At 38.3% G+C, this 26,397-nt stretch overlaps 2 protein-coding genes across 23 annotated transcripts in view; one reads left to right on the top strand and one right to left on the bottom strand.

Moving 5' to 3' along the window:
• Katnal2 (katanin catalytic subunit A1 like 2) overlaps nucleotides 1–26,397 on the top strand; it is a 157,151-nt gene that overhangs the window by 93,260 nt on the left and 37,494 nt on the right. For 11 of the 19 annotated variants that reach the window (XM_087189188.1, XM_087189187.1, XM_087189182.1 and 8 more), the window contains 3 exons: nucleotides 20,735–20,800; nucleotides 23,313–23,475; nucleotides 24,343–25,449. The exons of 1 other annotated variant lie outside the window; for it this stretch is intronic. In XM_087189188.1, the coding sequence (XP_087045314.1) occupies nucleotides 20,735–20,800; nucleotides 23,313–23,475; nucleotides 24,343–24,729 (616 nt within the window). In that variant the 3' untranslated portion in view covers nucleotides 24,730–25,449. Of the gene's footprint in view, nucleotides 1–20,734; nucleotides 20,801–23,312; nucleotides 23,476–24,271; nucleotides 25,450–26,397 lie in introns of those variants that run through there. 7 more of the 19 variants (XM_087189213.1, XM_087189206.1, XR_015442186.1 and 4 more) reach the window with 6 other exon arrangements.
• Hdhd2 (haloacid dehalogenase like hydrolase domain containing 2) overlaps nucleotides 3,274–26,397 on the bottom strand; it is an 83,052-nt gene continuing 59,928 nt past the window's right edge. For 3 of the 4 annotated variants that reach the window (XR_205682.4, XR_015442193.1, XR_015442211.1), the window contains exons 8-10: nucleotides 21,409–21,454; nucleotides 19,224–19,356; nucleotides 3,274–18,633 (exon numbers count right to left, since the gene is read on the bottom strand). The gene's annotated coding sequence lies outside the window, so the exon portion shown is untranslated. The remainder of the gene's footprint in view (nucleotides 18,634–19,223; nucleotides 19,357–21,408; nucleotides 21,455–26,397) is intronic. The other variant, XR_015442209.1, reaches the window with a different exon arrangement.

Here is a 26,397-nt window from a genome sequence, read left to right as displayed (position 1 = left end):
CTTCTTTGGAGAAATGTCTTTTCACATTTATTGCTTGTGTAAAAATTTATTTTTATTATTGATTTAGTTTTAAAATTCGTTCTGGATGTAAGTTGTTATCAGATATATGATTTGTAAATATTTTCAACCTAAATAATATACAAAGAGTCTCCGCAGATTAATTAGTTTTTGGGGATGAGCAGACCACTGCACATACCATGCTAACTATGATGTATGGTATGTGAACACATATACCATGCTAACTATGGTGTATTCAAGGAGAGTGAGACAAGAGAAAATTTTTTAAAGCAATATGAGGAGGATCACATAGTTTGACACAAGAATCCCTTCACACAAACATTAATAATAAGGGTGTTCAGAGCTCAGTAACAAGTCTGGCACCCACAAGATTGTACACACAGTTACGAGACAGATGTCCTTGCAGAAGTCTTCTTTATATAAGGCTGTGATGGCTTTTGTGCACGACTGCGGTTCTGGCAAAGCCTTTGGTGAATATTTCTTGTTATCAGGGACCTATGCACAAGACCCCCTCCCTTATAACCTCTTGTTTTTATTTGTTGCTTTTTGTTAGGGTTTAACACAAGTGACTTCATTTTGACTGTGACAACTCCCTTCCTTCTTTCTGTCCTTCCTTCCCTTCTTCCTTTCTTCCTCCCTCCTTCCCTTCCTCTCTCCCTTCCTGCTTCTGTTTTTCCTTCATTCCTTCCTTCTGTCTTCCTCCCTTTTTTCCTCCTTCCCTCCTTCTCTCCATTCTCTCCCTCTTTCCCTTCTTCATTCTTGGCTTCCCTCTCTCCCTCCCCCTTTTTTCTCCTTCCTTTCCTTCTGAACTTTTTTTCCTCTTTCTACTTTGCTACACTTTCCAAATCCAGAGCCTTTCAGAAGATTGTGTACTTGATTATTTTATAGGAGCATTTTCTAATAAAAAATATAATTCAAGGAACAAGTATGCTTTTACATTTTTCTGTGGCCACATCAAAACCAAACAGTAAAAACAGATAGGAAGAGAAATTAATTTTAATAATATTTTATTTAGCCAAATATATCCAAAATATTATTTTAATATACAATAAATATATAAATTATTGCCATATATCTTTAATTTTTAATTTTTATTACTACACATTTGTAGTACATAATGATTACATTAATTGTGGAGAATTGATACATGTACATAACATCTCAATTCTTTTTTTCTTAATTAAGTTTATTGGTATATTTTAGGTATACATAAAGATCACATTCATCATAGGGAATCTGTACCTGTCAGTGATATATCTTGATTCTTTTTTTTCCATTCTCCTATCCTCCGACGCCTCTTCCCTTCCTCATTTGCAAAAGCTTTGTTTCCATTTTTTCCTTTTCTCATTTTTTTCCTGTCCTTTCCCCTGTCCCCCATCCCTAGTTCTTCTATCCATTTGAACATTTTCTTACTATTTCACAATATCTATTATACATTTTGGTCCTCATTTACACTTTCAGTTTCTCACACTACAGAAACAATGTCGTATTTACATATTTGTGCTCAATTTATTTCACTTAAGAATATGGTCTCAAAAACAAAAGAATATGATCTCAAGATGCATCCATTTAGCTATAAATATCTAAAGTTTATCTTTTTTATGGCTGAGTAGTACTCCATTGTATAAAAAAAATCCCACATCTTCTTTATCCTGTCATCTGTTGATGGATATTTGGGCTCTTTCCAAGATTTAGCTGTTACAAGTTGTGCTGCTATAAACACGTTTGTGCATATGTTGCTGTGGTATGATGCTTTTACTTCTTTTGGGAAGATACCAAGAAGGGAATAGCTGGGTCAAATAGAACTTCTAGTTTTAGTTTTTTGAGGAATCTCCACACTGATTCCACCAGTCTACAGTCTCACCAACAGTGGAGAAGTGTTCCTTTTCCTCCACAGCCCCGCCAGCATTTGTTATGGTTGATTTCTTGATAGCAGCCATTCTTTCTGGAGTGCAGTGGAATCTCAGCATTGTTTTAATTTGCATCTTTTGAATGACCAGTGATGTTGAATATTTTTTCATATATTTATTTGCTGTTTCTACTTTTTTTTTTTCCTGTACCAGGGATCGAACTCAAGACCTTGCGCTTGTGAGGCAGGCGACGGAACCACTGAGCTAAATCGCTGGCCCTTACTGTTTCTACTAATTAATCTGAGAAGTGTCTATTCATTTCAGATGCCCATTTTTGAAACGAGTCTTTAAATTTGGGGGGGGTCTGATCTTTTTTTGAGTTCTTTATATATTTTAGATAGTAGACCTTTGTCAAGAAACAACTGGCAAAAATGTTTCCCACACTGCAAGTTATCTCTTCATTCTGTTGGTGGTTTCTCTTGCTGTGCAGAAGCTTGTTAGTAAGATGAGATCCCAGTTGTTGATTCTTTGTGACAGTTCTTGTGCGACTGGGGTTTTGTTCATAAAGTCTTTGCCTACGCCAATGTCTTCAAGAGTTCTACCTAATTTATCTTCCAGCAGATTTAGTGTTTCTGTTTTTAAATTTAGAACTTTGATCCATTATGATTTTTAGCATAGTGCATGGTGAAAGATATGGGTCTAATTTTAATCTTTGGCAAATGGAAACTCAATTTTTCCACCACCATTTATTAAAGAGGCTATCATTCTTCAAGTGAAGCTGTTTGGCTCCTTTGTCAAAGATAAAGTGGCTAAGGATGTCTGGAATTGTTTCTGCATCTATTAATCTGCTCTGCTGATCTTCCTGTCTGGTTTTTGTTTTTTTTAATCACAGTAGCTTTGTAGTATAATTTGAAGTCAGGGATTGTGATGCCTCCTGCCTTGCTTTTGTTGACCAGAATTGTTTTTGTTATTCTAGGTCTCTTCTGATTTAAATGAATTTTAGGATTATTTTCTCTAATTCTGTGAGATATGCTCTTGGAATTTTGATCAGGATTCCATTAAATCTGTATAACAGTTTTGGAAGTATGGCCATTTTCACTATATTGGTCCTTCTTACCCAAGAGCAAAGGATATCTTTCCATTTTTTGATAGCCTCTTCAATCATTTTTTCAGAGTACTGTAGTTTTCAATCTAGAGGTCTTTTACTTCGTTCAATCTAGAGGTCTTTTACTTCCTTTTTTAGATTGATTCCTAGGTATTTCACTTTTTAAAATCTATTGTGAAAGGGGTTGTTTCCCTGATGTCTTACTCAATGAGTTTGTTTTTCATGTACAGGAAGGTATTGATTTTTGAGTGTTGACCTTGTATCCAGCTAGGCTACTGAATTTGGTTATTAAGTCTGGAATTCTTTTGGTGGAGTTTTTGGGGTCTTCTATTTGGAGTATCATGTCATCTGCAAATAATGATAATTTAAGTTCTTCCTTTCCTATCCTCATTTTTTTTCTTATTTTTGTTTCTTTCTCGTCTAATTGCTGTGGCTAATGTTTTCAGAACTATATTGAACAAGAGTGGTGACAGTGGACATCATTGTTTTGTTTCTGATTTTGGAGTGAAAGCTTTCAGTTTTTGACCATTTAGCATAATGTTGGCTTAGATGCCTTTTATCAGATTAAGGTAAAGACCATCTACTCTAATTTTCTGTAGGATTTTTGTCATGAATAGGTGTTGGATTTTGTCAAATGCATTTTTTGCATCTATTGAGATGATCATATGGTTTTTATCAGATTAAGATAAAGACCATCTACTCTAATTTTCTGTAGGATTTTTGTCATGAATAGATGTTGGACTTTGTCAAATGCATTTTTTGCATCTATTGAGATGATCATATGGTTTTTGGCCTTGGCTTTGGTAATATAGTATACTACATTTATTGATTTGTGTATGTTGAATCATCCCCGCATCCCTGGAATGAATCCTCCTTGGTCATGGTGTATAATCTTCTTGATAATTTGCTGCATGCTGTTTGCCAGGAGTGAATTTGGGAGTATTGCTTCCCCCTCAAATTCATTAAAGAGTTTGAGAAGTAGTGGCATTATATCTTCTCTAAATTTCTTGTGGAATTCAGCAGTGAATCCATCAGGTCCTGGGCTTTATTTGTTAATAGGTTTTTAATTACATCTTCAATTTCATTGACTGATATTGGGTTATTTAGAATTTTTATATCTTCTTGATTCAGATTTGGTAATTCATATGTATGATTTGCTGTATTCTGTCTGTCAGTATTTTATTGAGGATTTTTGCATCTATGTTTCTTAGGGAGATTGGCCTCTAGTTCTCTTTTTTGTTTGGATCTTTCTCTGGTTTTGGTATCAGGGTAATGCTTGCTTCAGGGAATGAATTTTGAGAGTATTGTTTTCATTTCAATTTCATTAAAGAGTTTGAGAAGTAGTGGCCTTAGGTCTTTTGTAAATTTCTTGTCGAATTCAGCAGTGAATCTGTCAGGGCCTGGGCTTTTCTTTGTTGGTAGGTTTTCAATTACATCTTCAATTTCATGGACTAATATTGGGTTATTTAGAATTTTTTTTTTTTTGGTACCAGGTATCGAACTTGGGACCTTGTGCTTGCGAGGCAGGCGCCAGAACCACTGAGCTAAATCCCCGGCCCTAGAATTTTTATAACCTCTTGATGCAGCTTTGGTAATTCATATGTATCTAGGAATCTGTCCATTTCTTCTGTGTTTTCCATCTTATTAGAACCCAGGTTCTCGAAGTAGGTATTGATGATCTTCTGGATTTCTGCAGGATCAGTGTGATTTCACCCTTTTCATTCCTAATTGCATGGATTTTAGTCTTTTTCTTCCTTTTTTTTTTTTGATAAGGTTGGCTAAGTGTTTGTCAATTTTATTTAATGTTTCTTTTTTAAAAATTTTATTTAATCTTTTTTAAAAATTTTATTTAATCTTTCAAAGATAAACTCTTTGATTCATTGATTCTTTATATTGATTTTTCGTTTCCACTGCATTAATTTCTGCACTGATTTTTACAATTTTCTCCCTTGTACAAGCTTTGGGTTTAACTCACTTCTTTTGTAGAAGCTTGAGGTTCAACATCAGGTTTTTTATTTGAGCTTGCTCTGTTTTCCAGTTATGGGTATTTCTGCTATAAATTTCCCTTATAGAACTGCTATCATTGTGTCTCATAAATTCCAGTATGTTGTATTGGCATTATCATTTAATTGTAGAAACTGTGTATTTTCTTATTTAATTTCATCTGTGACTAATTTGTTGGTCAGGAGGGTGCTGTTTAATTTCCATGTGTTTATGAAGTTCTTGGGGTTTCTTTTGCCATTTATTTCCAATTCCATCACATTATGGTCTGATAATATGCATGGGATAATTTCAATTCCTTTGCATTTACTTAAGCATGTTCTATGACCTGGTATGTGGTCTATTTTGGAGAATGTCCCATGTACAGCTGAGAAGACTGTGTATTCTGTTGTGGGGTGGAACACTCTGTAGTCATCTACTAAGTCTATTTGTTCCAAAGTTTGGTTCAGTTCTAATATTTCATTGGGGTTTTTTTTGTCTAGTTGATATGTCTATTTGTGACAGTGGGGTATTGAGGTCTCCCATTACAATTGTATTAGTGCTAATTTGATTTTTCATGTCTTTTAATATTTGTTTTATATAGTTGGGTACACTAGTATTTGGTGCTTATATATTTATGATTTTTATCTCTTCCTCTTAAATCGTTCCCTTTACAAATATGTAGTGACAGGGCCGGGGATTTAGCTCAGTGGTTTCACTGCCTGCTGCACAAGTGCAAGGACCTGAGTTCGATCCCCAGTACCAAAAAAACCCAAAACAAACAAGTATGTAGTGACCTTCTTTGTCTCTCTTAATTAGTCTTGGCTTGAAATCTATTTTATCTGCAAACAGAATAGCTACTTCTCCTTTTTTCTGGGTTCCTATCTAATGGCGTATTGTTGTCCATCCTTTGACTTTCAGTCTATAGATTTCTTTTTTAAGTAAATGTGTTTCTTGTATGCAGCATATTGTTGGATCTTGCTTCTTGATTCATTATGCCCATCTGTTTCTTTCTTTTTTTTTTTTTTGGTACCAGGGATCGAACTCAGGTCCTTGTGCTTGCGCAGCAGGCAGCAAAACCACTGAGCTAAATCCCAAGCCCTCATCTGCTTCTTTTGATTGGTGAACTGAGAACATTAACACTGATGGTTATAATATATGTATTGACTTATACTTGTCATGTTATTTTCCTGTTGCTGTCTCTCCCTTCTCCCCATTTAATTTCTTGGCTTGCCTGGTGGATTCATTCTGTTGGGGTTCATGGAGTTGTAATCCTCATTATTTCTTTCTAGAATATCTTTAGAACATTTTGGAGTGCAATTTGGTGCTCATAAATTTCCTCAGATGTGCTTTGTCATGGAAGTATATTTCTCCATCAATTTTGAATGATAATTTTGTGGGATGTATCAATCTGGGTTGGAAATTATTTTCTTTTAGGGTTTGAAATACTTCACTCCAAGCTCTCCTTAAGAGCTTGTGTTGAGAAGTCTGCTGTGATTCTGATGAGCTTTCCTTTATATGTGATTTCTTTTCTCTTAACAGCTTTTAATATTCTATTTTGTGTTGAATTTCTGGAATTTTGTCTACTATATGCCTAGATGTAGATTTCTTTTTTCTTCTTTTGTCCCCCATTAAGTTTATTGGTACATTTTCGGTATAAAATACAGTTACATTCATCATTGGGATCTTGTACCTTTACATGAGTATCTTGGTTCTTATTTTTTTTCCCCTTCCCTTGCCCTCCCTTCACCCCCTCCACCCTTCCCTATTTGCAAAGACCTTGTTTCCATTTATATTTTCCTCTTTTCATATTTTTTCCTTTCCCTTTTTTCCCTTTCCCTACCCCTCCCAATTCCCCTGCTCTTTTAGACCTTTTCTTCCTGTTATACAATATCAGCTATACATTTTTTAAATTACAATATTAAGATCTAGGAGACATTACCACAGATTTTACAGAATTTAAAAGGATATAGAAAGCATATTACAAAAATCTGTTTTGAAATAAATTTGACAACTTCTAAGAAGTACCTTGGAAGACAAATTAATGAAACTAACTCTGGAGGAAATATAAAATTTGAATAGCACCTATTAAAGACAGTATATTCCTAGCTTGAAAACCTACCTATATGACAACAGCAGGCTCATAAACATTTTAACTGATAAATTATATCAAACGATTAAAGCAGAAAAAAGAAGGGACACTTCTCCCCTCATTTTAGGAACTCAACATTGTGCTAATCCTAAAACTGGATAAAGATAATAGAAGAAAAAAGTATGAACATAGGTAGAAATTTGTTTAACAAAACAAACTATTGGAAGTCAGATCTGGCAGGATGTAGAAAGTGGTTTTGTTATAGGGATAGCAGTGTTGGTTCAGCATTTGAAGATCCACCCCAAAAGTCATCATTTTAAAAGAGGAAAGGAAAAAGCTATATGATCCTGTCACTAGTTGGAGAAAAAGTATTGGACTAAATTCTACAGCTGTTCATGGTAAAAGCTATCAGGAGCCTAGAAGTAGAACAGAAACTTCTCAACAGATTAAAGACATGTACTCCATACTTCCAGCGAGAATGCCTTATATAAATGGAGAAGATACAATGCTTTCTCCTTAAGGTGGGGAACAAGGGCAGATATGCTTACTCTTTATCTGTCCATTAAACTTGGAAACCTAGGCCCCACCAAAGTAGTCTGGCAATAAAATGACACAACTAGGATAGGATTGGCACGGCAGAAGCAAAATCTTTATATGTAAATGAAATGACCATCTACAGAGAAAATACTAAGAAATCTCTAGGAGCCCCTAGAACTTGTACTTGAATTTAGCAGGATTAGAAAACACAAGGTATATATAAAAATTCAGGTCTGTGTATACTTGCTATAAATGAAGAATTGGATATTGAAATTTAAAAGTTATGTAGGTGTACAAAGGACCTAGAAAAGTTAAAAACAAAAACAAAAACAGTGTTGTAAGACATTTAGTACCTAATTTTAAGACTTCTTCTAAAGCTACAGTAATCAAGGCAGTGTTGGTGTAAGGAAAGACATATAGATCATTGGAATAAAACAGAGAATCTAGAAATAGAAACACAAATATATGGTCCACTGAGTTTTGAAAGATTATTTAACATTAACATTTTATAGAATATAAACTCAATTCAAGAGCAGAGGAAGAGATAGTGTTTGCAGCAAATGGCACTAAAACACCTGGTATCCGTATATAAAAAATTAACCTCAACTCTTTTTTTCCATACATGAAAATAACTTGAAGGGATCTATGAACCTAAATAAGAAAGCCTAAAAGTATGAAACTTTAAGAAGAAATTATAAGGGAAAATGTTTATGAATTCAGGGTAGGCAAGAACTACCTAGGATACAGAAAACATGATGTATAAAAGAAAAAAATTGATAAATGGGATTCCATCAAAATTCAGAACTTTAAATGACATCATTAAAATGAAAAGTAGTCCTTAAACAGACCATATGTACAATACATATAACCTATGACCAGAATATATAAAGAATTCTTAGAGCTCATTAATAGACAACCCAATTAAAATGTAGACGTTAAGAAGATGATAAATAGCCAGTATAGCACAAGGAATGGTGTGCAATTCTAGAATCAGAAAAATACTAATCAGTACAATAATAAGATTGAATTATACACTGATTAGGGAGATGAAGTTCAAAGTTTTAAAAGTCCTGTCATGACTTTTTCTTTTTGTTGGATTCTCCCACTTTGTGTTTAATTTATCACACCCAGTGGATTCATTCTGCTGGGTTTCCTGGGGTTGTGATCCTCACAGTCTTTTCCTAGGGTATTATCTAAAATTTTTTGGAGTGCCGGTTTGGTATTCATGAAGTTCCTGAGGTGCTCTTTGTCATGAAAGTATCTTATTTCTCCATCAATCTTGAAAGATAGTTTTGCAGGGTACATCAATCTGGGTTGGAGGCTGTTTTCCTTTAGGGCTTGAAATACATCACTCCAAGTTCTTCTTGCCTTGAGGGTTTGCATTGAGAAGTCTGCTGTGATTCTGATGGGCTTTCCTTTGTATGTGATTTGTTTCTTTTCTCTCACTGCTTGTAGAATTTTGTTCTTCTGTTGGATTTCTGGAATCCTAACTATTATATGCCTATGTGTAGATTTTTTTTGATTAAGGCTAGCTGGAGTCCTATATGCCTCACTTATCTGTATGTCAAGTTCTTTTCCCCTCCTTGGGACGTTTTCTGCCATCACTTCTGTGAAGAGTTTTTTTTATGTCATCTGCACTCTCTCCTGTTTCTTCATTGACTCCAATCAGTCTTACGTTGTTCTTCTTTGCATCGTCTAGCAGCTGCTGGATTGATTTCTCATGTTCCCTTACAATTTTAAAGCAATTTTTCTTTTCCTGGTCACTAATTGCAATCTTATCTTCTATATGTGAAATTCTATCCTCACATTGGTTCATTCTGCTGCGCAGACTTTCGATGGAGTTTTTAATCTCTTGGAAATCTGTTTGTATCTGTTTTATGGATTCCATTTGTTTCCTATGTTGGGATTCCGTCATGCTCCTCAGATCCTCTATTTTTTTCTCTGTGTCCTCCCTAGATTTATTAATCATGTCTTGCACCATGAGCACAATCTTTGCTGTTATCTGAGTAATTATTTCTGATTTCATTTTTCCCAGATCCTCTTTTGTTGCCAGTTCAGAGAGTCTAGGTGGTTGAGCATCAGATTGTTCCATCTTGTTTCCCTTTGGGGTTGCTGTAGGTGATTCAGAAGTCTGTTTTTGAGACTTGTTTATGTGTCTTCTCATTTCCATGGGAGGGGCTGCTTCTGGCGCCCACACGGCTCACCTTCTCTGCCCTAGGAGCTTGGGATGGCGGTGGGGGAGCTTCCTTCTGGGTGCTGGGACCGGCTGAGCTTCTCTGCCCTAGGAGCCTGGGATGGAGGCGGGGAGCTTCCTTCTGGGTTGTAGATTTCTTTTGATCATGGCAATTTGAAGTTCTATACGCCTAACTTATCTGTATGTCAAATTCTTTTTCCTTGTTTGGGAAGTTTTCTGTTACTTCTGTGAACAGGTTTTTTATGTCACTTGCATTCTCTTCTGTCTTTTCATGGACTCTGATCAATCTTATGTTATTCTTTACATCATCTACGAGCTGCTGAATTGATTTCTCATGGCCCCTTACTATTTTTAAGAAATCTTTCTTTTCATGATTGCTAACCACAGTCCTGTCTTCTAAACCTGCTATTCTGTCCTCTCATTGGCTTATTCTGCTGTGCATACTTTCAATGGAATTTTTAATCTCCTGGATATCTGCTTGAATCTGTTTCATGGATTCCATTTCTATCCTTTACTGGGCATTCATGGTTTTCATTATTTTCCTAAGTGCCTCTATTTTTTTTTCCCTTGGTCTGTATCTGCTCTAGAGTCACTAAGCATGTCATTCATTGTGATTATCCATCTCTATAGTTACATGAAATTATTTCTGAGTTTATTTTTTTCTAGAGCCTCATTCATCTGCTTCATTACTTCCACTATTACCACTTCAAAGAGTCCAGGTGGGTGGCTTTTGGACTGTTACACCCCCTTTCCCCCGGGGTTTACCATTGGTGAGCTGAAAGTCTGGGTTTCATCTTGTTTAAGTGTCTTCTCATTTTCTATTTTTTGTTTTTAGTTTAATTCCTGGGTTGATGCTTGTAAATTGCTTATGGGCAAGTAACTTTATTGCTAGTATTTAGAACCCTTAGGAAATTACTACTTTTCAGAAGTGTCTTCCAGGTGTAGCTGGCTTTTGGGTTTTGAGTCTGTTGCAAGATTCTACCTCTTCAGCTTATTAGGGATGAGAAGTTGCTGCCTACTTGGCCTAGCCCCTCATTCTTTGGCAGTGACCTATAGTACTTTTTATGACCCTTAGGCAATCTCAGTCTTGGCATACCAGAAAAAACAACTGATTAGAACAACTATGTCACTTTGGCTAAAGTATTACAATCAGCAAGAACCACAGCATCAAACACAGCCTAGAAAACGACAAACTGTGTTAACTATTAATTTGCACCTTTAACTGTATGAACTAGATTTGTGGTTATACAATAAAATCTAAAACAAACCAGAAAGTTGTATGCAGTAAACAAGGCCTCAATATTGTGTTTTTTCCCCTCTGTAGAGAAAATTTAAAAGGAGTTAGGAGAAAAATAGAGAAATAGAAGAAGAGGAAGAGATTAGAAGCAAGGCTAGAGGACAAAGGAGCATCATGCAAACTTTGGGAAATTGATGAAGTATATAGGCTAGAAAGAGAAGAAATAAAAACAAGAACAACAAAACAACAACAACAACAAAAACTAAAAACCATGTTCACACTCATATAAAAATAATAAGAAAAAAAGAACAAAAACAAGAAAAGAGAAATGAAAAAAAAAGACAACCAAAAAAATGTCCATTTCAAGGTGTGTCTCTGCTGCCACTGGTAGACAACATGGGCAGAGTACAGACCTGAGTTGATTAATCCCAGCAAGGCAGCTGTAGCTTTACTGAAAGGTAATGGATAATCCCAGCAAGCCTGCACCTTAAATTCCATGGAAGTTCAGGATGGTTTTTGGCTGTGAGGCTGGAATTGGACCTGTGGAGCCCACAACAGTCTGTAAGCCTCCTGCTGGCTCAAACTCAGTTCCCTGCCTGCTTGAACTCAGGTCCCTGCCCTCCTGCTGACTTGAACTCTGACACTGACCCTGGAAGCCACTAGATGGAACCAGCGGGCAGCTGTCTGAGTTCTGAGCTCAGTTGGCTCCTCTCCAGGATGGCTACCAGCTGATTGCTCTCTCCTGGGAGAGGTCCAGACCTCAACAACTCACCAACCACTGCAGTCTGCTGAGTCCATTGCTCGGCTCCACTGATGTTTTTCTTCGTGGAGGTCTCTGGGGTTGCCAGTAGTCACAGTTCGTCTGTAGGCTCAAGCCAACCTTCCCAAGCAGTGAGTCCAGGATCAAGGAGAAAGCATAGCCTGCCTCCACTTTCTTTGTTGGAGACACCCTCTTCACTCACCCATGAGCTTCAGGTCCTTTCTGGGTCCCAGGGACCCAGTTTCCTCCTCCTTCTTTTCCTCATGTTGCTTTATTCCAGTGCCTGGACACCAAACCTTGGAGAAGCCCTCTCTCTGCTACCTACCACCCCCCCATCTTCCCTGGAAGTCGAACCTCAATGCTTTTAATTGCCATACTTTATGTTCTATTTTTCATAGTAAGTCTTTGAAACCCGATGTATATTTTATACTTTCAGTACATCTCAGTTCTGTCTTAGCCATATTTCAGGTGCCCAATAGCCACATGTTGTTGGTGGGTATCATATCAGAGTACAGATCAGGAGACTCATTTGTTTGTCCCATGCTACTGTGGTAGAATTTAGTAATTGCTTCCAAATCTGTATTGTAACCTTCTAACTTAATAATAGAATCCCAGTCTTAGATCTTGTTTCTTAGCTGTTCCTGGTGTGAGGTGTGGCCAAAGCCAGGCTTCCTTCCTTCTTGCACATTCTACTCTAGACCCAGAATCAGCCATTTATACAGAGTCTTGGTTCTCTTAAATGGGAAATGATATTTAGAGGTCATGGTCTCACAGTTAGGGGTGCTGCTTGCTATTGGATTATCATTGTTTTGTGACCTTTAATTGGACAAAACTAGAAAATGCGTAATTTTTAAAAGACAAATAATGAGTTCCTGCTACTATTTGCAATTCAGATTTAAGATTACAAGATTTTGACTTAAATTATTTAACTTTTTATGTGTTTCTTTTCTCTAATTGTGAAAGTCTTAGTTCTTAACAGCATGAACTAATGGTCATTTTGTTTTTAGCTAGCTAGATGGATAGAGATATGTATGCATGTATATTATACTTGTGTATATACTTGAGTTCCTCAGAATCGAATGCTATCATGATAGTAACATTCTGATAAGGGAAATACTACAGACCTGGCCTATCTAAAATGGAAGAGCTAATGCAGAATGTTTCAGTCTCAGCACTCTTGACCTTTGGGACAGATAACTCTGTCACCCAGGCTGTCCCAAGTATTGTAGTATGTTTAGTACCATCCCTGACTTCTACCATCTAGATGCCAGTAGCATCACCCCTTTGGTTGGGACCATCAAAATATGTTTCCAAGGGGCCGAGGATTTAGCTCAGTGGTCTGGCGCCTGCCTCACAAGCACAAGGTCCCAAGTTCAATCCCCAGTACCAAAACAAAACAAAACAAAAATATGTTTCCAAGACATTGCCAGATGCCCCAAGGTACAAAACTGCTCCCAAATGATAATCACTGGACTAATAGAATTGACAAACTACACAGAGACAAGCTGTTGCATGTTTCACTGCTAAATTTTCAAGGTTTTTAAAAAAGAATATCATAAAATTACTGAACTTGGTTTTAAATGAAGAGGTATCATATTACATAAATTATTCTGTATCTTGATTTTTTCTAACAAAATAGCAAGATATTCTGAAGATCTTTTTAAGTAAGCACATAAATTCTTCCTTGTTCCCTGAATAGCTGCTTAGTGGTTCATTTTGTGTACATGATAATTTATCCCATTAGTAACCTAGTGATGGGAACCTGTGTTATTCTTATTCTTTTGCTGTTAAAAATAATTCTGCAATGAGCAACACATATAACACTTTGTATATTTGCCACTGTATCTGTGCAGTAGGTTCTTAGAAGTAGAATTGCTTGGTCAGAGGGTTAATGTGGATGAAATTATGGTAGAGACTGCCAAATTTCCCTCCACAGGGGTCATACCATTTTGTATTCCCACTAGTGTTCCAGTTTTGTTACTTAACATTATAGTAAAAATACTTCCAATGCCATTAAATATCCTCCAAAATTAGATTTTGTAATACCTGCCCAAAATTGCCACATGTGAATATACCATAATGTAGTTAATCATTCTTTTCTTGTTGAACATATGGAATGCTCCCAAACTTTTTTCTGTTATAAATAACACTGAAAGGAACTTCTTTGCATAAAAAGTTTTGAATTAAGTTCTGCTTATTCTCTTAGGTCAAATGTCTGGAGGTTGGGTTACTACATCAAAGGGCTTGGATGTTTGAAATCCCTTGTAACACATTTCTTATGAGAGGAAATATTCTGAGGAAAGAGTATTCCTTATCAAGAAGATTGGGAAGGAACTTTTTCTTGGCTTCAGAGTCTTACATGAGAGAAGAGACTTTTGATTCAAGCAGATAGGATCTGTCTTTGGGGGAAATAACTAAATCACATTAGGCTATGTGAAGACTGGTTCTAAAATCCCCAAAGAAATTCCTTACAATTGGTAGTAGTTCTCATCAATAGCATCTTTCAGTATATTGTCCTTTAATGCTTGTTTACTTTCATTTCTATGATACAGCCATTATTTCCCCTGGAGGGGCAGTTGCCTCCCTTTTCTGCAGTGGGATGGTGCATGGATTCTCCTCCAAAGAACCTCCTTCTTGTCTATAGTATCACAGAGAAGGAAAAGAGCAAGAAATAACAGCTCATCTGTGTCATCAGATGTGTAAATAAGCAATAAGAGGCATAACAAATGTTGCATCTTTAATATTACCCCTTATAGTAATAGCCATGTAAGAAATTTAGCAAATTAGGGTTTATTTGACCCACCTTGATGTTTGAGTATTCACAAACTCAAACCAAGTAGTTCAGAGGGAAACAGAGCACTGAACAGTGCCATTAAGGCAGATGCTATTTCTAGATGTCTGTTGAGCTCTACAAATAAGTATGAAGGCTGGATGTGTGAAGCATGCTGAAACTTATGGTTTTTTTGCTGCTTGCAAAAGAGCAAGAAATGCAGGAACCCTCTTAAAAATCACATGCTTGATATGACCAAACTCTGGATTGAAAAACCAAAGGCCAACTTCTTTTCTAACATTTAGAGAAAAACCTAGGAGCCAATCTATTATTACACTGAGAATGAAATCATCTTGATATTTTTTCGGAGGGAGACATCAGCACTGGGTCTCCAGTACCTTCTCCTTATGACTTTTCTACTTACCTTTTCTTTCCAGCCAGATTTGAAACACCCCTGAAACAGTTGCTAACCTGACTATCTTTCTTCCATCACCCATGTAGACTGACTTCTTCCCATAAGGCCTCTCTCTCCTCTCTGGTGTGATACTTCTATAAAAATGTATGTTTGTGATCAAAGAAATCAGTAGACATAATCCCAGTTCCTTCCACACTAAAACCCCAGGCTTCTGGGAGCAGCTGTCCTTTTAGCCTTGCACTTTGACTAGATCAACATCTAAACCTAGCCTTCCACAGATCAGTCAGTGTTGTGCAAAAAGCAGGATCAAGTGGTCTGATATGTTCCAGAGATACCAAGTTGTATGTTCAACTGCTTTCCCCATGGCAGGGCTTCTCAGTGGACATAGGATGCACTCTTTTGACTCCTACATGAGAAATGATAAAGCAGTACTTTCACACTTATTTGGCCTCAGAATCGTTTCCTTAAGGACTAACTCACAAAGCCAGTGTTCCTTGACAACCCTTTGGGTGTCATGAGTTTATGTTAAGTCATTACGACACAATGAATGCATTTTCCAGTCCTGTCACTAGGGGGAGCAAGCTGTTCTTGGCACGTTTTTCATCTGTGCACGTTAGCATTTGCCAAGTTGCAGTTTTCTCCAGCACCCTACTGGGATAGATGAGATATAAAAAGAAAACCCACAGCACTCGCCTCCATGTCATTCCTTAAGTGCTCACATTTTTGACACCCTCTTTTACCTCTTTACACATTTTAAACGTAGTTTACACTTTATCAACTGAGTGTATTTTTGTTGGATTTTGCTGCTGGCTGTCATTAAAGGCAGTGTAGTTTTAGACGGTGAGCTCACTTTAATGACATGGACTCTGTCTGTGGGAGTCTTGGATGGGTCCCTCCAGAAAAAATGTATGTTTGACTGTGTTAGGATTTGAACCACTTTAAGCTAATTTCTCAGGTTGAAATCTCTTGGACCATGCCAGTAAAGATGAGTCTTTGGTTTCTGAACTATCAATGAAAACTCTCTCACCCCAAAGTACAAGGTAGTAGTGTTTCCCCGATGCCTTCCATTGCGAACTGATTTATTTTCGTAACCTACCCTTCATAGTCTGCCTGTGTTCTTGACTCCGCTTTCCATCCTGAATGGGCCAAGGGTTTCTATGGTGCTATATATGTAGCCTTTGAAACCTGAATGTTTTTGTAACCTACAGGAAGAAACCCCCAAATCAGCCATAACTTCAGTTTCTACTACCCAGTCTTGCTTTTCAGTTTCCTTTTCATTTTAGGTTCCTGGGAATTTTGGTGCTGCTGCTTTATGGGATCAGTTGTACATGAAAAAAGTGTTTCTTATAAATAAGTCTTTAAAGGAATCTTATAGCAAGAGATTTTTGTGTATCTAGTTTTGGTTTTTTGTTTCACAACAGAGCCTTCCCATTTTTTCTCTTTAATTAGGTAATATATTTGCTGGTGAGAGTAACTGGGGAGTATGTCTTCTTTGTTGATGCTGTAGTAACCAGAAGTAATTTTCATTCTTCATTATAAAGAAATGAGGCTTTTAACCCACACATCAATAGGATATAACTATGTGGCTTGCTTCACTCTCTTGCCAGATTCCCTTTTCTCTTTCTGAGCTCACGCCTCAGAAGTGGAGGCTCAGGGACTACATCTTTCCAGTCATCTTCAGAAGCACTACCCAACTGTTGTAGTCAGAAGGATTCAGCAAGGGAATACATTAAATACAGGACACCTAACTAATAAGGTTGTTTTATGATAATTACCCGAAGAGTCAAATGCAAAGGAGTGCACAAAATTAACCACACACTAGAAGCCCAAAGGATTCAACTGAGGGCCTAGATCCCAGCAGTTTCTCACACAAGTCCAGCCAGTGCCCTAGAGCCCATGGCAATGTCTCATGTTTGTCCGTATTGAGGATTTGCACCTGGAAGGCCCAAAGGCCAGTGGCGGAAGCCAGAAAATCTACGCTGGTGAGATGAAGGATTTGTGCCAAGCTGAGGGATCCACATTGGAGCCAGGAAGTGACGCTCAAGGTGAAGATCAGAGCTCCTCTGATGAAAACAGCAGCTATTCCCAGCAACAGTGAGGCCCCGAGCTCTTCCTCTGATGACAACATCCTAGTTTGCATTGGGAAAACCATTCGCAGCAAGCTTCTCCTAGCAAATCAACAGGCCAAGATCTTCCCCTCCAGTTCTCTTTTTATGGCTATTGGTAACAATCTTTATGTGGATCTTTCATGCCCAGACCGTGCTGATTCAGTTCAGCTGGGCATTACAAGTTGACCATTAGTCAATCCACTACACCAACCAAGTGAGTTGGGTGGTTTTTCCCTGAAACTCATTGTTTCCATGATTTTCACTCAAGATGAAATACAATATGTTATTCCCAAGTTGGTGCAGCTTTTCTCTATTAGTTTGATCTAATGATGACTATGAAATGGTAATTTTCAGCAAAGCAGATTCACCTTCATAAATAATGCAAGGACTGGGGCAGGCCATTTTATACAAAGTCAATAGCCTTGCACCTAAAGTCCATTTATCCATCCACCTGAGTAGTATTTCCTGAGCACCTATTGAGTATTCTGCCTGATGAAGGAAGAAGGAATCTAAAACCTATGGTCTACAATCATCGGCCTCTGGAAGCTGGCAATTGGATGGGACAATTATGAACTATAAACACAAATAACTTTAAACTGAGATATGGCCAGCACCAGTTGCTTGGTAGAAACATTAAGAATAAAAATCACATATGGAAGAGACACAGTTTTTGATCACAATTTTTTTTTTTTTTTTTTTACCAAAAAAGACTATGGGGCTGGGGATTTAGCTCAGTGGTTCTGCCGCCTGCCTGCAAGGTCCCAAGTCTCCGTACCAAAAAAACAAAAAACAAACAAAAAAAGACTTTATGGGTACAGAGCACTTGATTTGGCCCTGTAAGGATGACTTGACTTTTGATAAATAAAGTGAAACTTCCACATGCAGAAAATGGATGGAGTAGAAACCCAGAATTAGGGTGGCAAAAGATAGATTCAGAGATTGGCAAACAGACTAGTTCAGCCTGGGTGGGAAATGTATAGTCCACTGCAGCATGGTTCATGGTGGAAGATGAAGGAACCCTCAATCTTTTCAACACTGGATCCCCATTATCTACCAGGAAATGTTACGGTTCCTTCATTTGCTCTTCAAGTGTTGTCATGACTGCCCTCTTCATTCTTATAGATGGACTGCAAAGACTTTGCTTACAAAGCTGAAATTTGCTTTTCTCTTACCATACCAAGATAATTTAAACTTAATATATTTTAACTACTGAGGGAACAAATGTGAATCATGTTTGATTTCTATATTCCGTAAGATTTAGAATGATCTCTTTTCTAAGAACCACACAGTTTAGCAGGGGAGACTGGCCAAAGGCTGAGGAAGGTACATTGCAATCTGGTGCAGGTGTTCAGGTGGCCAGGTGCAAGGCCTTATGGCCCTTGTAAGCTGTCAGTGTGGCCAAGGGGTGTTGTACCTTTTATCCAGCAGTGGGCAGAGGCCTGGCAGGCCAGGCTCTGGGGTCTCTCTCTGTGCCTTCACTCATGTGGTTCACATGCCTTACGTACCTCATGCTTGCTGGTCATTTTGCACAGCAAAATGATTCTGAGGTAATGGAAGTACCAAGTAACTAGGAGACAAGAGAACAGAATAACTAGTTTAAAGAATGAAAGCACACAGGGATGGGATTTAGCTTAGTGGCTGAATGCTTGCCTAGTCCTGGGTTTGGTCCCCAGCACCTCTCCCCCCAAAAAATCAAAGTGCAGAAGCTGAGGGGAGTGTTTTCTGGTTGCCACAGGTTACTTTTTTTTTTTTTTTTAATAAATATATTGGCATAAAGAATGATTCCTGGGTACATTCCATTTGTCCTTTATTTCCTCCCTTGTATGATTCTATTATTATTGATGTCATTAAAAGTGCATTCATCAGGCCTGGCTGTCAGAGAGTTGCACTTATTTTAAGCCACAAGCAGTTTTGAGGTAAATCTCTTGCTTTAGGGCCTTAGTTGATCAATACAGACATCTATGGTGAAGGATTGTTTTCCCACCTCCCTCCACAGTACTTTGTTTTCCTAGGGCACTCTTGTCTTCCTGTGAAGAAACCATTGGCTGGGATAAAGACAAGAAAAAGTAGATTCTGTCTCAATTGATGCTCAATACTTTCAGATATACCATCCTGTCTGTTTCATCCCCTTGCAGACATGTCCCCCAGTCTCCATACCTGCTTTCTCACCACAACTGCTTGTCCTCTGCACCTGGGATCTCCTGCTCTTTCTGTCAAACCTTCTGGTCCTTGCATCCCAGACTGCCCTTTGATTTGGTGTATTCTTCCTTCGCAGTCCTGCAGTATTTTCCTGATAAAAAATATAGAGGGGGTGCTGAGGATTTAGCTCAGTGGTTCCGCTGCCTGCCTCACAAGCGCAAGGTCCCGAGTTAGATCCCCAGTACCAAAAAAAAGATATGGAGGATAAATCTCTTTTAGGCTTTGCATGTTGAAAATATCTTCATTCTGTTCTCTAACTTAATTGATAGCTTGACCAAGACAGATTTCTTCATAGGAAATTAGTTTTTCCTCAGAATTTTAAAGGCATTGCAGCGTTTTCCTTCAGTATCTCACAATGCTGTTGAGAAGTCCAGGCTCCAGAATCTCACTGTGAAAGTGAGAGTCCTGCGTCATATTCACTGGCTCTTGGATCTCATGCAAGTTACTTGACCTTTCCTAGCCTCAGTTTCCTCATCTTCAAAATGGAGATAATAATAGCACCTACTTCATAAGATTGTTGTGAGACTTAAATAAACATTTAAAAAATGATTAGAGCAGTGCCTGCCACTTAATGCTATTTAAGCATTAGCTTTCATTAATATTTCAAATACAGAAAATCATTTTCTAGGATTCTAACATTTCCTTGGATGGTGTCATTCATGGTATTTTTCCTGCTGTTTGGTTCTTTTCTAGAACTCTTGGTACTTGCATTTTGGATTTCCTAGGCTAAGTCCTCATTTAAAAAAAGATTTTTTTCTCCTTGAATTTCTCTGTATGCATGTCTTCCTTGCCCTACTCTCTGGGAGATTTCTGCAGCTTTATCTTCTTATATTTTGTGTTCCAAAGTTGTGGGTTTTTTCTCAGAATATTCTTTATAAATGGCATCCTGTTCTTATTTCATGGGTACAAAATTTCCTTACATGTCTCTAAAAGTAATAATTTCCTGAAGTTTCATCTTGCTGCAGAATTCTGTTTCCTTCAGGAGTCTTTTCTCCTGCTGGTCACCTGTTTTGAACTCTATCTTCAAGTTGGAGGCTTTTCATTGAGGTAGATTCTCCTTTGCTGCCTGCTCATGTTTATAGGAGGGACACACATACACACACACCACACACACACTCCTGTGAGAAACTGCATGGAAGAAGGGTTTGTGAACTGTGTATGCCACATTTAAGGTGTTGGCTGGGCTATTGCATTGGGGAAACCACAATAGCAATGTTTTTTGGTCTTTTTTCTTTGGCTGATCAAATTGCCAGAGGAAGACTCTTGCAGTCTCCTGCCTAGAAGATCAGAGTTTGGCTGCCAGTATTCTACAGGCAGAAAGCTGGTGTCTCTTTCTACCACCTGCCTCGCAAGCACAAGGTTCCAAGTTGGATCCCTGCTTCCAAAAAAAAAAAAAGAACAAAGACAGCTGGTGTCTCATTGCTTAACTGAAGTAAGATTTTCATGTTATCTTCTTGTTCTCAATATAGCACCCTGTTCTCATCTTGGCCTGATGTTTCCCAGTCCAGAGTCCCTTCACTTTACTCTCTACCAAGGTATGGGGAAGGCAGTCCTTTCTGCCATTGGAGGTGGGGAAGAAATCTGTGATCTAACCATTCCTTATACAAACTTCCAACTAATGTTATTTGCAACCCACCTTCATTTCAGCTCTAAAGGTACAAGATAGTGTCAATCCCAAATCTTTTTGGGATCCTGTGATTCAAATCAAATTGTTTTTTTTACTTTCTTTACTGCTTTTTTAGCAAGCCCCTTCTCAGGTTTGGAATGTTGGATTTTACTCGCTGTTACATTTTCCAACTTTTAAACTTTCGTGGCTATAAATTCTTCTATTGTCTTTGCTTTTGTAGGTTTATGCCAATTACAGACCCTTTTGGTGTTGCTTTAAGGGGGTTTCAGGAGAAAGCTGAAGTGGTCACCACCTCACCTTTAAGTGCAGTCTTAGTTAAATTAAAATTCATCAACAATGAAGTGTTTTTATTTAGACCTTAATAACACAGATGGCCTTCTGTGAGGAGTCCTTGGGTATGAAGGATAACAACTGGAGTTGTAACTTGGTTACAAGTAGGAGTAATGTTCAAAGTATTAAACAACTGGTGTGGCAGGGGGACTGACCAATCCAAATGGATGGCATCATTATTCATACCTGCTGGTTGCACATCATGCCTCGAGTGTGAGCAAAGGGAAGCCATCTGAAACAAAGACAAACACATCATGACCTGGAGCACTAGGGAAAGTTCTGCCATGAAGCATAGTTTTTTTCTTTCTTGTCCTTGATCCTATGCCTTGGATACAACTGTTGGCCTTGACAGAAGGAAGGCTATACTGAGGAAGAGATGGCTGGATCTCCGATGTGAGGTGAATTTCAACTGGGTGAGGTTGATAAAGAACAAATAAATGCAGAAAAGAAATAGGGAACTGATGTTGCTGGTAAGACACCCTTGCCCCATGCAGTTTCCTTCGATGGCTTTTCAGTTCAAGATGGAAGGATGACAAGTGAAGAAAAGACACAATCTTGTAAGAAATCTGGACATTGTGATTTAGGATTCCCATACAGTCCCTGGAAGTATGTTTTCATTTTTCCAATTTAAAAGGAAATATCTTGACATTGATTCAGAATAAGAGTAAGAAAAATAAGAGGAAGCTTAGGACCTTCTCAGTGTCTTTAGAGTGCAAAATATCTGGTGATAATGTTTTCATTGTTCTATCAATGGTTAAACGGAATCAACACACAGTTATTTCCTAATTTATACTAGAAAAACAGACGTTTCTCTCCCTTTTAGGAGCTTGAGATTTTAACATGTAAAGAGTTCACAGACTCAGGCTGGGGATTTAGCTCAGTGGTTTTGCCACCTGCTGCGCAAGTGCAAGGACCCGAGTTCGATCCCCAGTACCAAAAAAAAACAAACAAAGTTCACAGACTCATACTCCAAATAGTAGGAATGGTAATCTAGAGCAACCAAATAGCCTCAGTTGATGAGAAAATTCTCTATTTCATATAATTAACATCATAAATTCTATGATTCCAAATAATACACTTGGAATAAAAGTTTTTAAAAATCACTACTTGCCACCTCTCATGAAAATAATTGCTTGAAATAAAGATCATTAACAGACATTAAAACCATTAGTTGAAAGAGGATGGGAATTGGATGTTCACATGGTGTCAAAGTCTAGTACAAAGAATGCTTAATACCTGCCAGGAGAAGATGTTTGCTTTATAATATAAACACCTAGGAAGGAGCATGTTGATGCTGAGTTCACCAGAACAGTGGAGTGAGGTAGTAATTCACTCCAAAATGGGTAAGAGTTTCAAGAGAGTTAATATTCTTCCCAGAGTGCCCAAGTTGTCAGAAATAATTTACTCATTGGAAAGATCAGATTCAGTAATTTATGTTACAACCGCAATGAGAATACTCATGTTTACTTGTTAGCTGGGTTCCCTCCCCCCATCATCTAAAATTGCCTCTTTGGGCCGGGAATTTAGTTCAGTGGTTCTGGCACCTGCCTCGCAAGTGCAAAGTCCCAACTTCCATCCCTGGTACCAAAAAAATAAAAAGAAAAAAAAATTAAAAAAAAAAATTAATAAAATAAAATTGCCTCTTCTAGGGCTGGGGATTTAGCTCAGTGGTTCTGCTGCCTGCCTCGAAAGTGCAAGGACCCGAGTTCGGTCCCCGATCCCCAGTACCAAAAAAACCTCTTCTACATGAGTAATTTGAGGTTGCTCTTTTCCCTTTCCTCCATCTCTCCTTCTCTCTCTACTCTCCCCCTTCCATCCTCTTATCCTCCCTTTAGTCTTTCCTTCCTCTTTCACTCCCTCTCTTCCATTCTCTTATCCTTCCTTCCTTCTCTTCTTATTTGTTCTTTCTTTTAACAATTCTCTCTTGAAACAACAGAAGTAATTGTCCTATCCATTCAGGCATAGATACAGAGTGAGAGTAAAATGCAGATTTGCTTCCCGCAAGGCTAAATTGTTCTTAAAATACAGCTATTGCTTAAGCAGCATGTTTGTCACCCCATCCCACTCCTCTATTTTGGTTGCCATGTCAGGGAGCTGGACTGTGCCATGTTACGTCGCCTGGAGAAGAGGATCCTCGTTGATCTCCCCAGCCAAGAAGCCAGGCAGGCCATGATCCACTACTGGCTGCCACCTGTGAGCAAGAGCAGAGCCCTGGAGCTTCACACAGAGCTTGAGTACAGTGTGCTGAGCCAGGTGGGCTCCCCTGGGAGGAGGCACTTGTGGCTCCACCTGGCTGCCACCTGTGGGCTAAGGATCTAACACATGACAGTATGAGACAGGGTTTTGAAAGGAGCTGCTTCCTTGAGCTACTTCAAAAAGATCCCAAGCTGCCCTAGCAATGCAGTGGGCTTCTTCTTCATAAAAGAATGAGCTCCTTGTCACTTGGGAATTTTCAGGCAGAAACAATGCAAGCTGGAGGAAACAGCATAAAATTTAGATTCAGAGAACATATGGTCAAATCTTGACTCTGTTGCTAATTAGTGGTGTGAGCGCAAGTGTATCACTTACTTTCTGGGCCTTAGGTTCCCAGTGTGTGAAATGGGTAGCTGATAACCCACAAAGTTTTACTATGGCGACTAAATGACTCTTTCACAAACAGAAAAGCTCTAGGTACATGTCTCTTTACCCCCATTATCACCAGTATCCATTCCCAGGGTATTGTAAACATGTTACTTGCTTTAGGGCTACACTTGCACATGATGTTCTCTTAAGTTCCTGAATGGCAGAAATGATCTTATTTACAAGAACAAAAATGTCTGCCCAATTTGACTGGCCTTGGGCACAGGCCTCAATAGACTAACGTGGGTAGTGCAGTCCTCTACCAATATTTTATGATGAATTCAGATGGTGTTAGGCAGTTTTTGCCCTGCTAACTAGGTTATCCAGACTTGTTAGCAGCATCTCTTCCTCCAGCATTACTTGCCTGGAGGTTTTTATGTAGTGTCTGTATATGACAGACACAGAATCTAAACCTGGATTCTGATTCTAGGTCTTGCTCTAAGAATGCACCAGCCATGTATTTTGCTTGTTGACCGATGGCTGGGTTTGTGGTTATTTCAGAAGACAGAGGGCTACTCAGGCTCAGACATTAAGCTGGTCTGCAGGGAAGCAGCCATGCGACCTGTGAGGAAGATCTTCAGTGCACTTGAAAATCACCAGGCAGGTATGGTTGAGATCCTTATGAAGATTCTCTGGGAGAGAAATGTGTGTTTAACAATCCAACTCTCACCAGCAGATGGAGCCTGGTGCCTATTTTTGGTGGCCCTTTACACTTGTAGCACATTTGTCCTTAAAATTATCCCTCTTGCACTCAACTCACTCTTCCTATGGTGTTGTTTTGAATTGACTTTGCCCCCAGATGATAAACTCCTTAGGTCCCGAGCTTTTATTTCTCTGGCACACACTGATGCTGGGTTGGATCCATTTGAGGCACTATATAAATATTAAATAATATTTTGATAATGATACATTTAAGTCACCTTTGGGGGCGGCAGTCTGGGCTTCAAGGGCTAAATCAGTTGTACATTAAAGAATTTTTCCACAGCTCTCTTTAGTCTTGCCTTGTGCTGCATTAACTATTAAGAATGCTGCATTATGCATTCTCTTGAAAGAAGGTCTATTAGCCTTTCAAGAACACTGATCACCATAAGGTTGATTGTTGTGTTATTACCATTGTGTTTTTATCTAGAGAGCAGCCATTTCCCCGGGATCCAGTTGGATACAGTGACCACGGCTGATTTTTTGGATGTTCTAGCTCACAGTAAGCCTTCAGCAAAGAATCTGACTCAGAGATACTCAGCCTGGCAGAAAGAATTTGAGTCTGTTTGAAATCACACTTACCCTGACCTGGCCACTTGGTCAACCACAGAAGTGTCCTAGGTTATTAGTATAGGTGGGAGAACATCATGATTGGAACAGAAAAGAGAAAATGATTCCAAAACAGTGCAGGAATTTGCACAATTATATTTTGTGGAAATAGAGGATATTTTCATTAATTTTTCATCACAAATGTCAGCAAAATATTGGCAATTTCAATTACACTGATATGTGCTATTACACCAAGCAATGGAGATTTGTCTTTTAAAATTTTATGAACAATTTCCTGTAGTGTTCCTGATTTGTAAACTGGTATCATCACTTTGAATAAAAAGATTTTCTACAGGTCTACTCTTACATTTTTCTTGCAATATATTCTCAGATCTGCGAGATACCCATCAGTATGCTTTTCTAAATGGCTAAACATATCAGATAAACTTTCAATTCGTTCTCCACTCCCTCTGGTCCTGGTGTTCTAAGGAAAAAAAGACCAGAGGTTCACCAAAGTAAATTGATTGTATTGAATCTTTGTTTTTAGTCCTTCATCTTATCCTGGTCTACTACCATATCCATGGTCCTCAAGGCCTTAACTTCCATGGCTCTATTTTCCAGAAAATAGTAAGAAATCTCCATTCTGCTGCCTTGGCTGGAGGTGGTCATCTGGTTTCTCGGCAGGGGAGGGTTTCTGGGACTTCCTTGAGTCTGTTTACCAACTTTTAACCAATTCCTCACTTTTCAGCCCTACCTGGTACCTCACTTCCTCTCTACCTTATGCCTCAAAGACTCACCCTTTGAGGTCTTTCTACAGGGCAAAATTTGGTTGTATTTTCTTTATGCTGATTTTAGTTCTCAACACTCCATTTACTTTCCACCTTCCAAATTATCTTCTTGTCCACTGACTTCTCCTGTCACATTCTCTTGTTGGTTGGTCTTGTGTACTTTTAACTTTGTTATTCCTTTTTTTTTTAATTTTAGTGGAGCTTTGAGAAAGACCAACTGACACATGATTAATCTACAATAGAGTATCTATATCGTTTTTCTTTTTTTGGTACCGGGGATCAAACTCGGGTCCTTGCGCTTGCAAGGCAGGTGGTGGAACCACTGAGATAAATCCCCGGCCCTATATAGTTATTTTAAAAAAATATCTAAATTCATATAGGAGGTTGGTATGTTGTTGGATGTAAATTTAACTTAACCTAACATGGTATTTTCTTTTAGAGCAGAGGTTAGAACTCAAAGGCCTATAAAAACAAGAAACTTGAGCTAAATGAGTAAAGCTGGTTGTAGGAAAAGGCACAC

This window comes from Heterocephalus glaber, unplaced genomic scaffold (genome assembly GCF_053883595.1).
Source record: "Heterocephalus glaber isolate CG9 unplaced genomic scaffold, H.glaber_assembly_v1.0 deba00000331, whole genome shotgun sequence".
In the NCBI taxonomy this organism is placed as follows: Eukaryota; Metazoa; Chordata; class Mammalia; order Rodentia; family Bathyergidae; genus Heterocephalus; species Heterocephalus glaber.
This window is presented reverse-complemented; position numbering and strand designations above follow the sequence as displayed.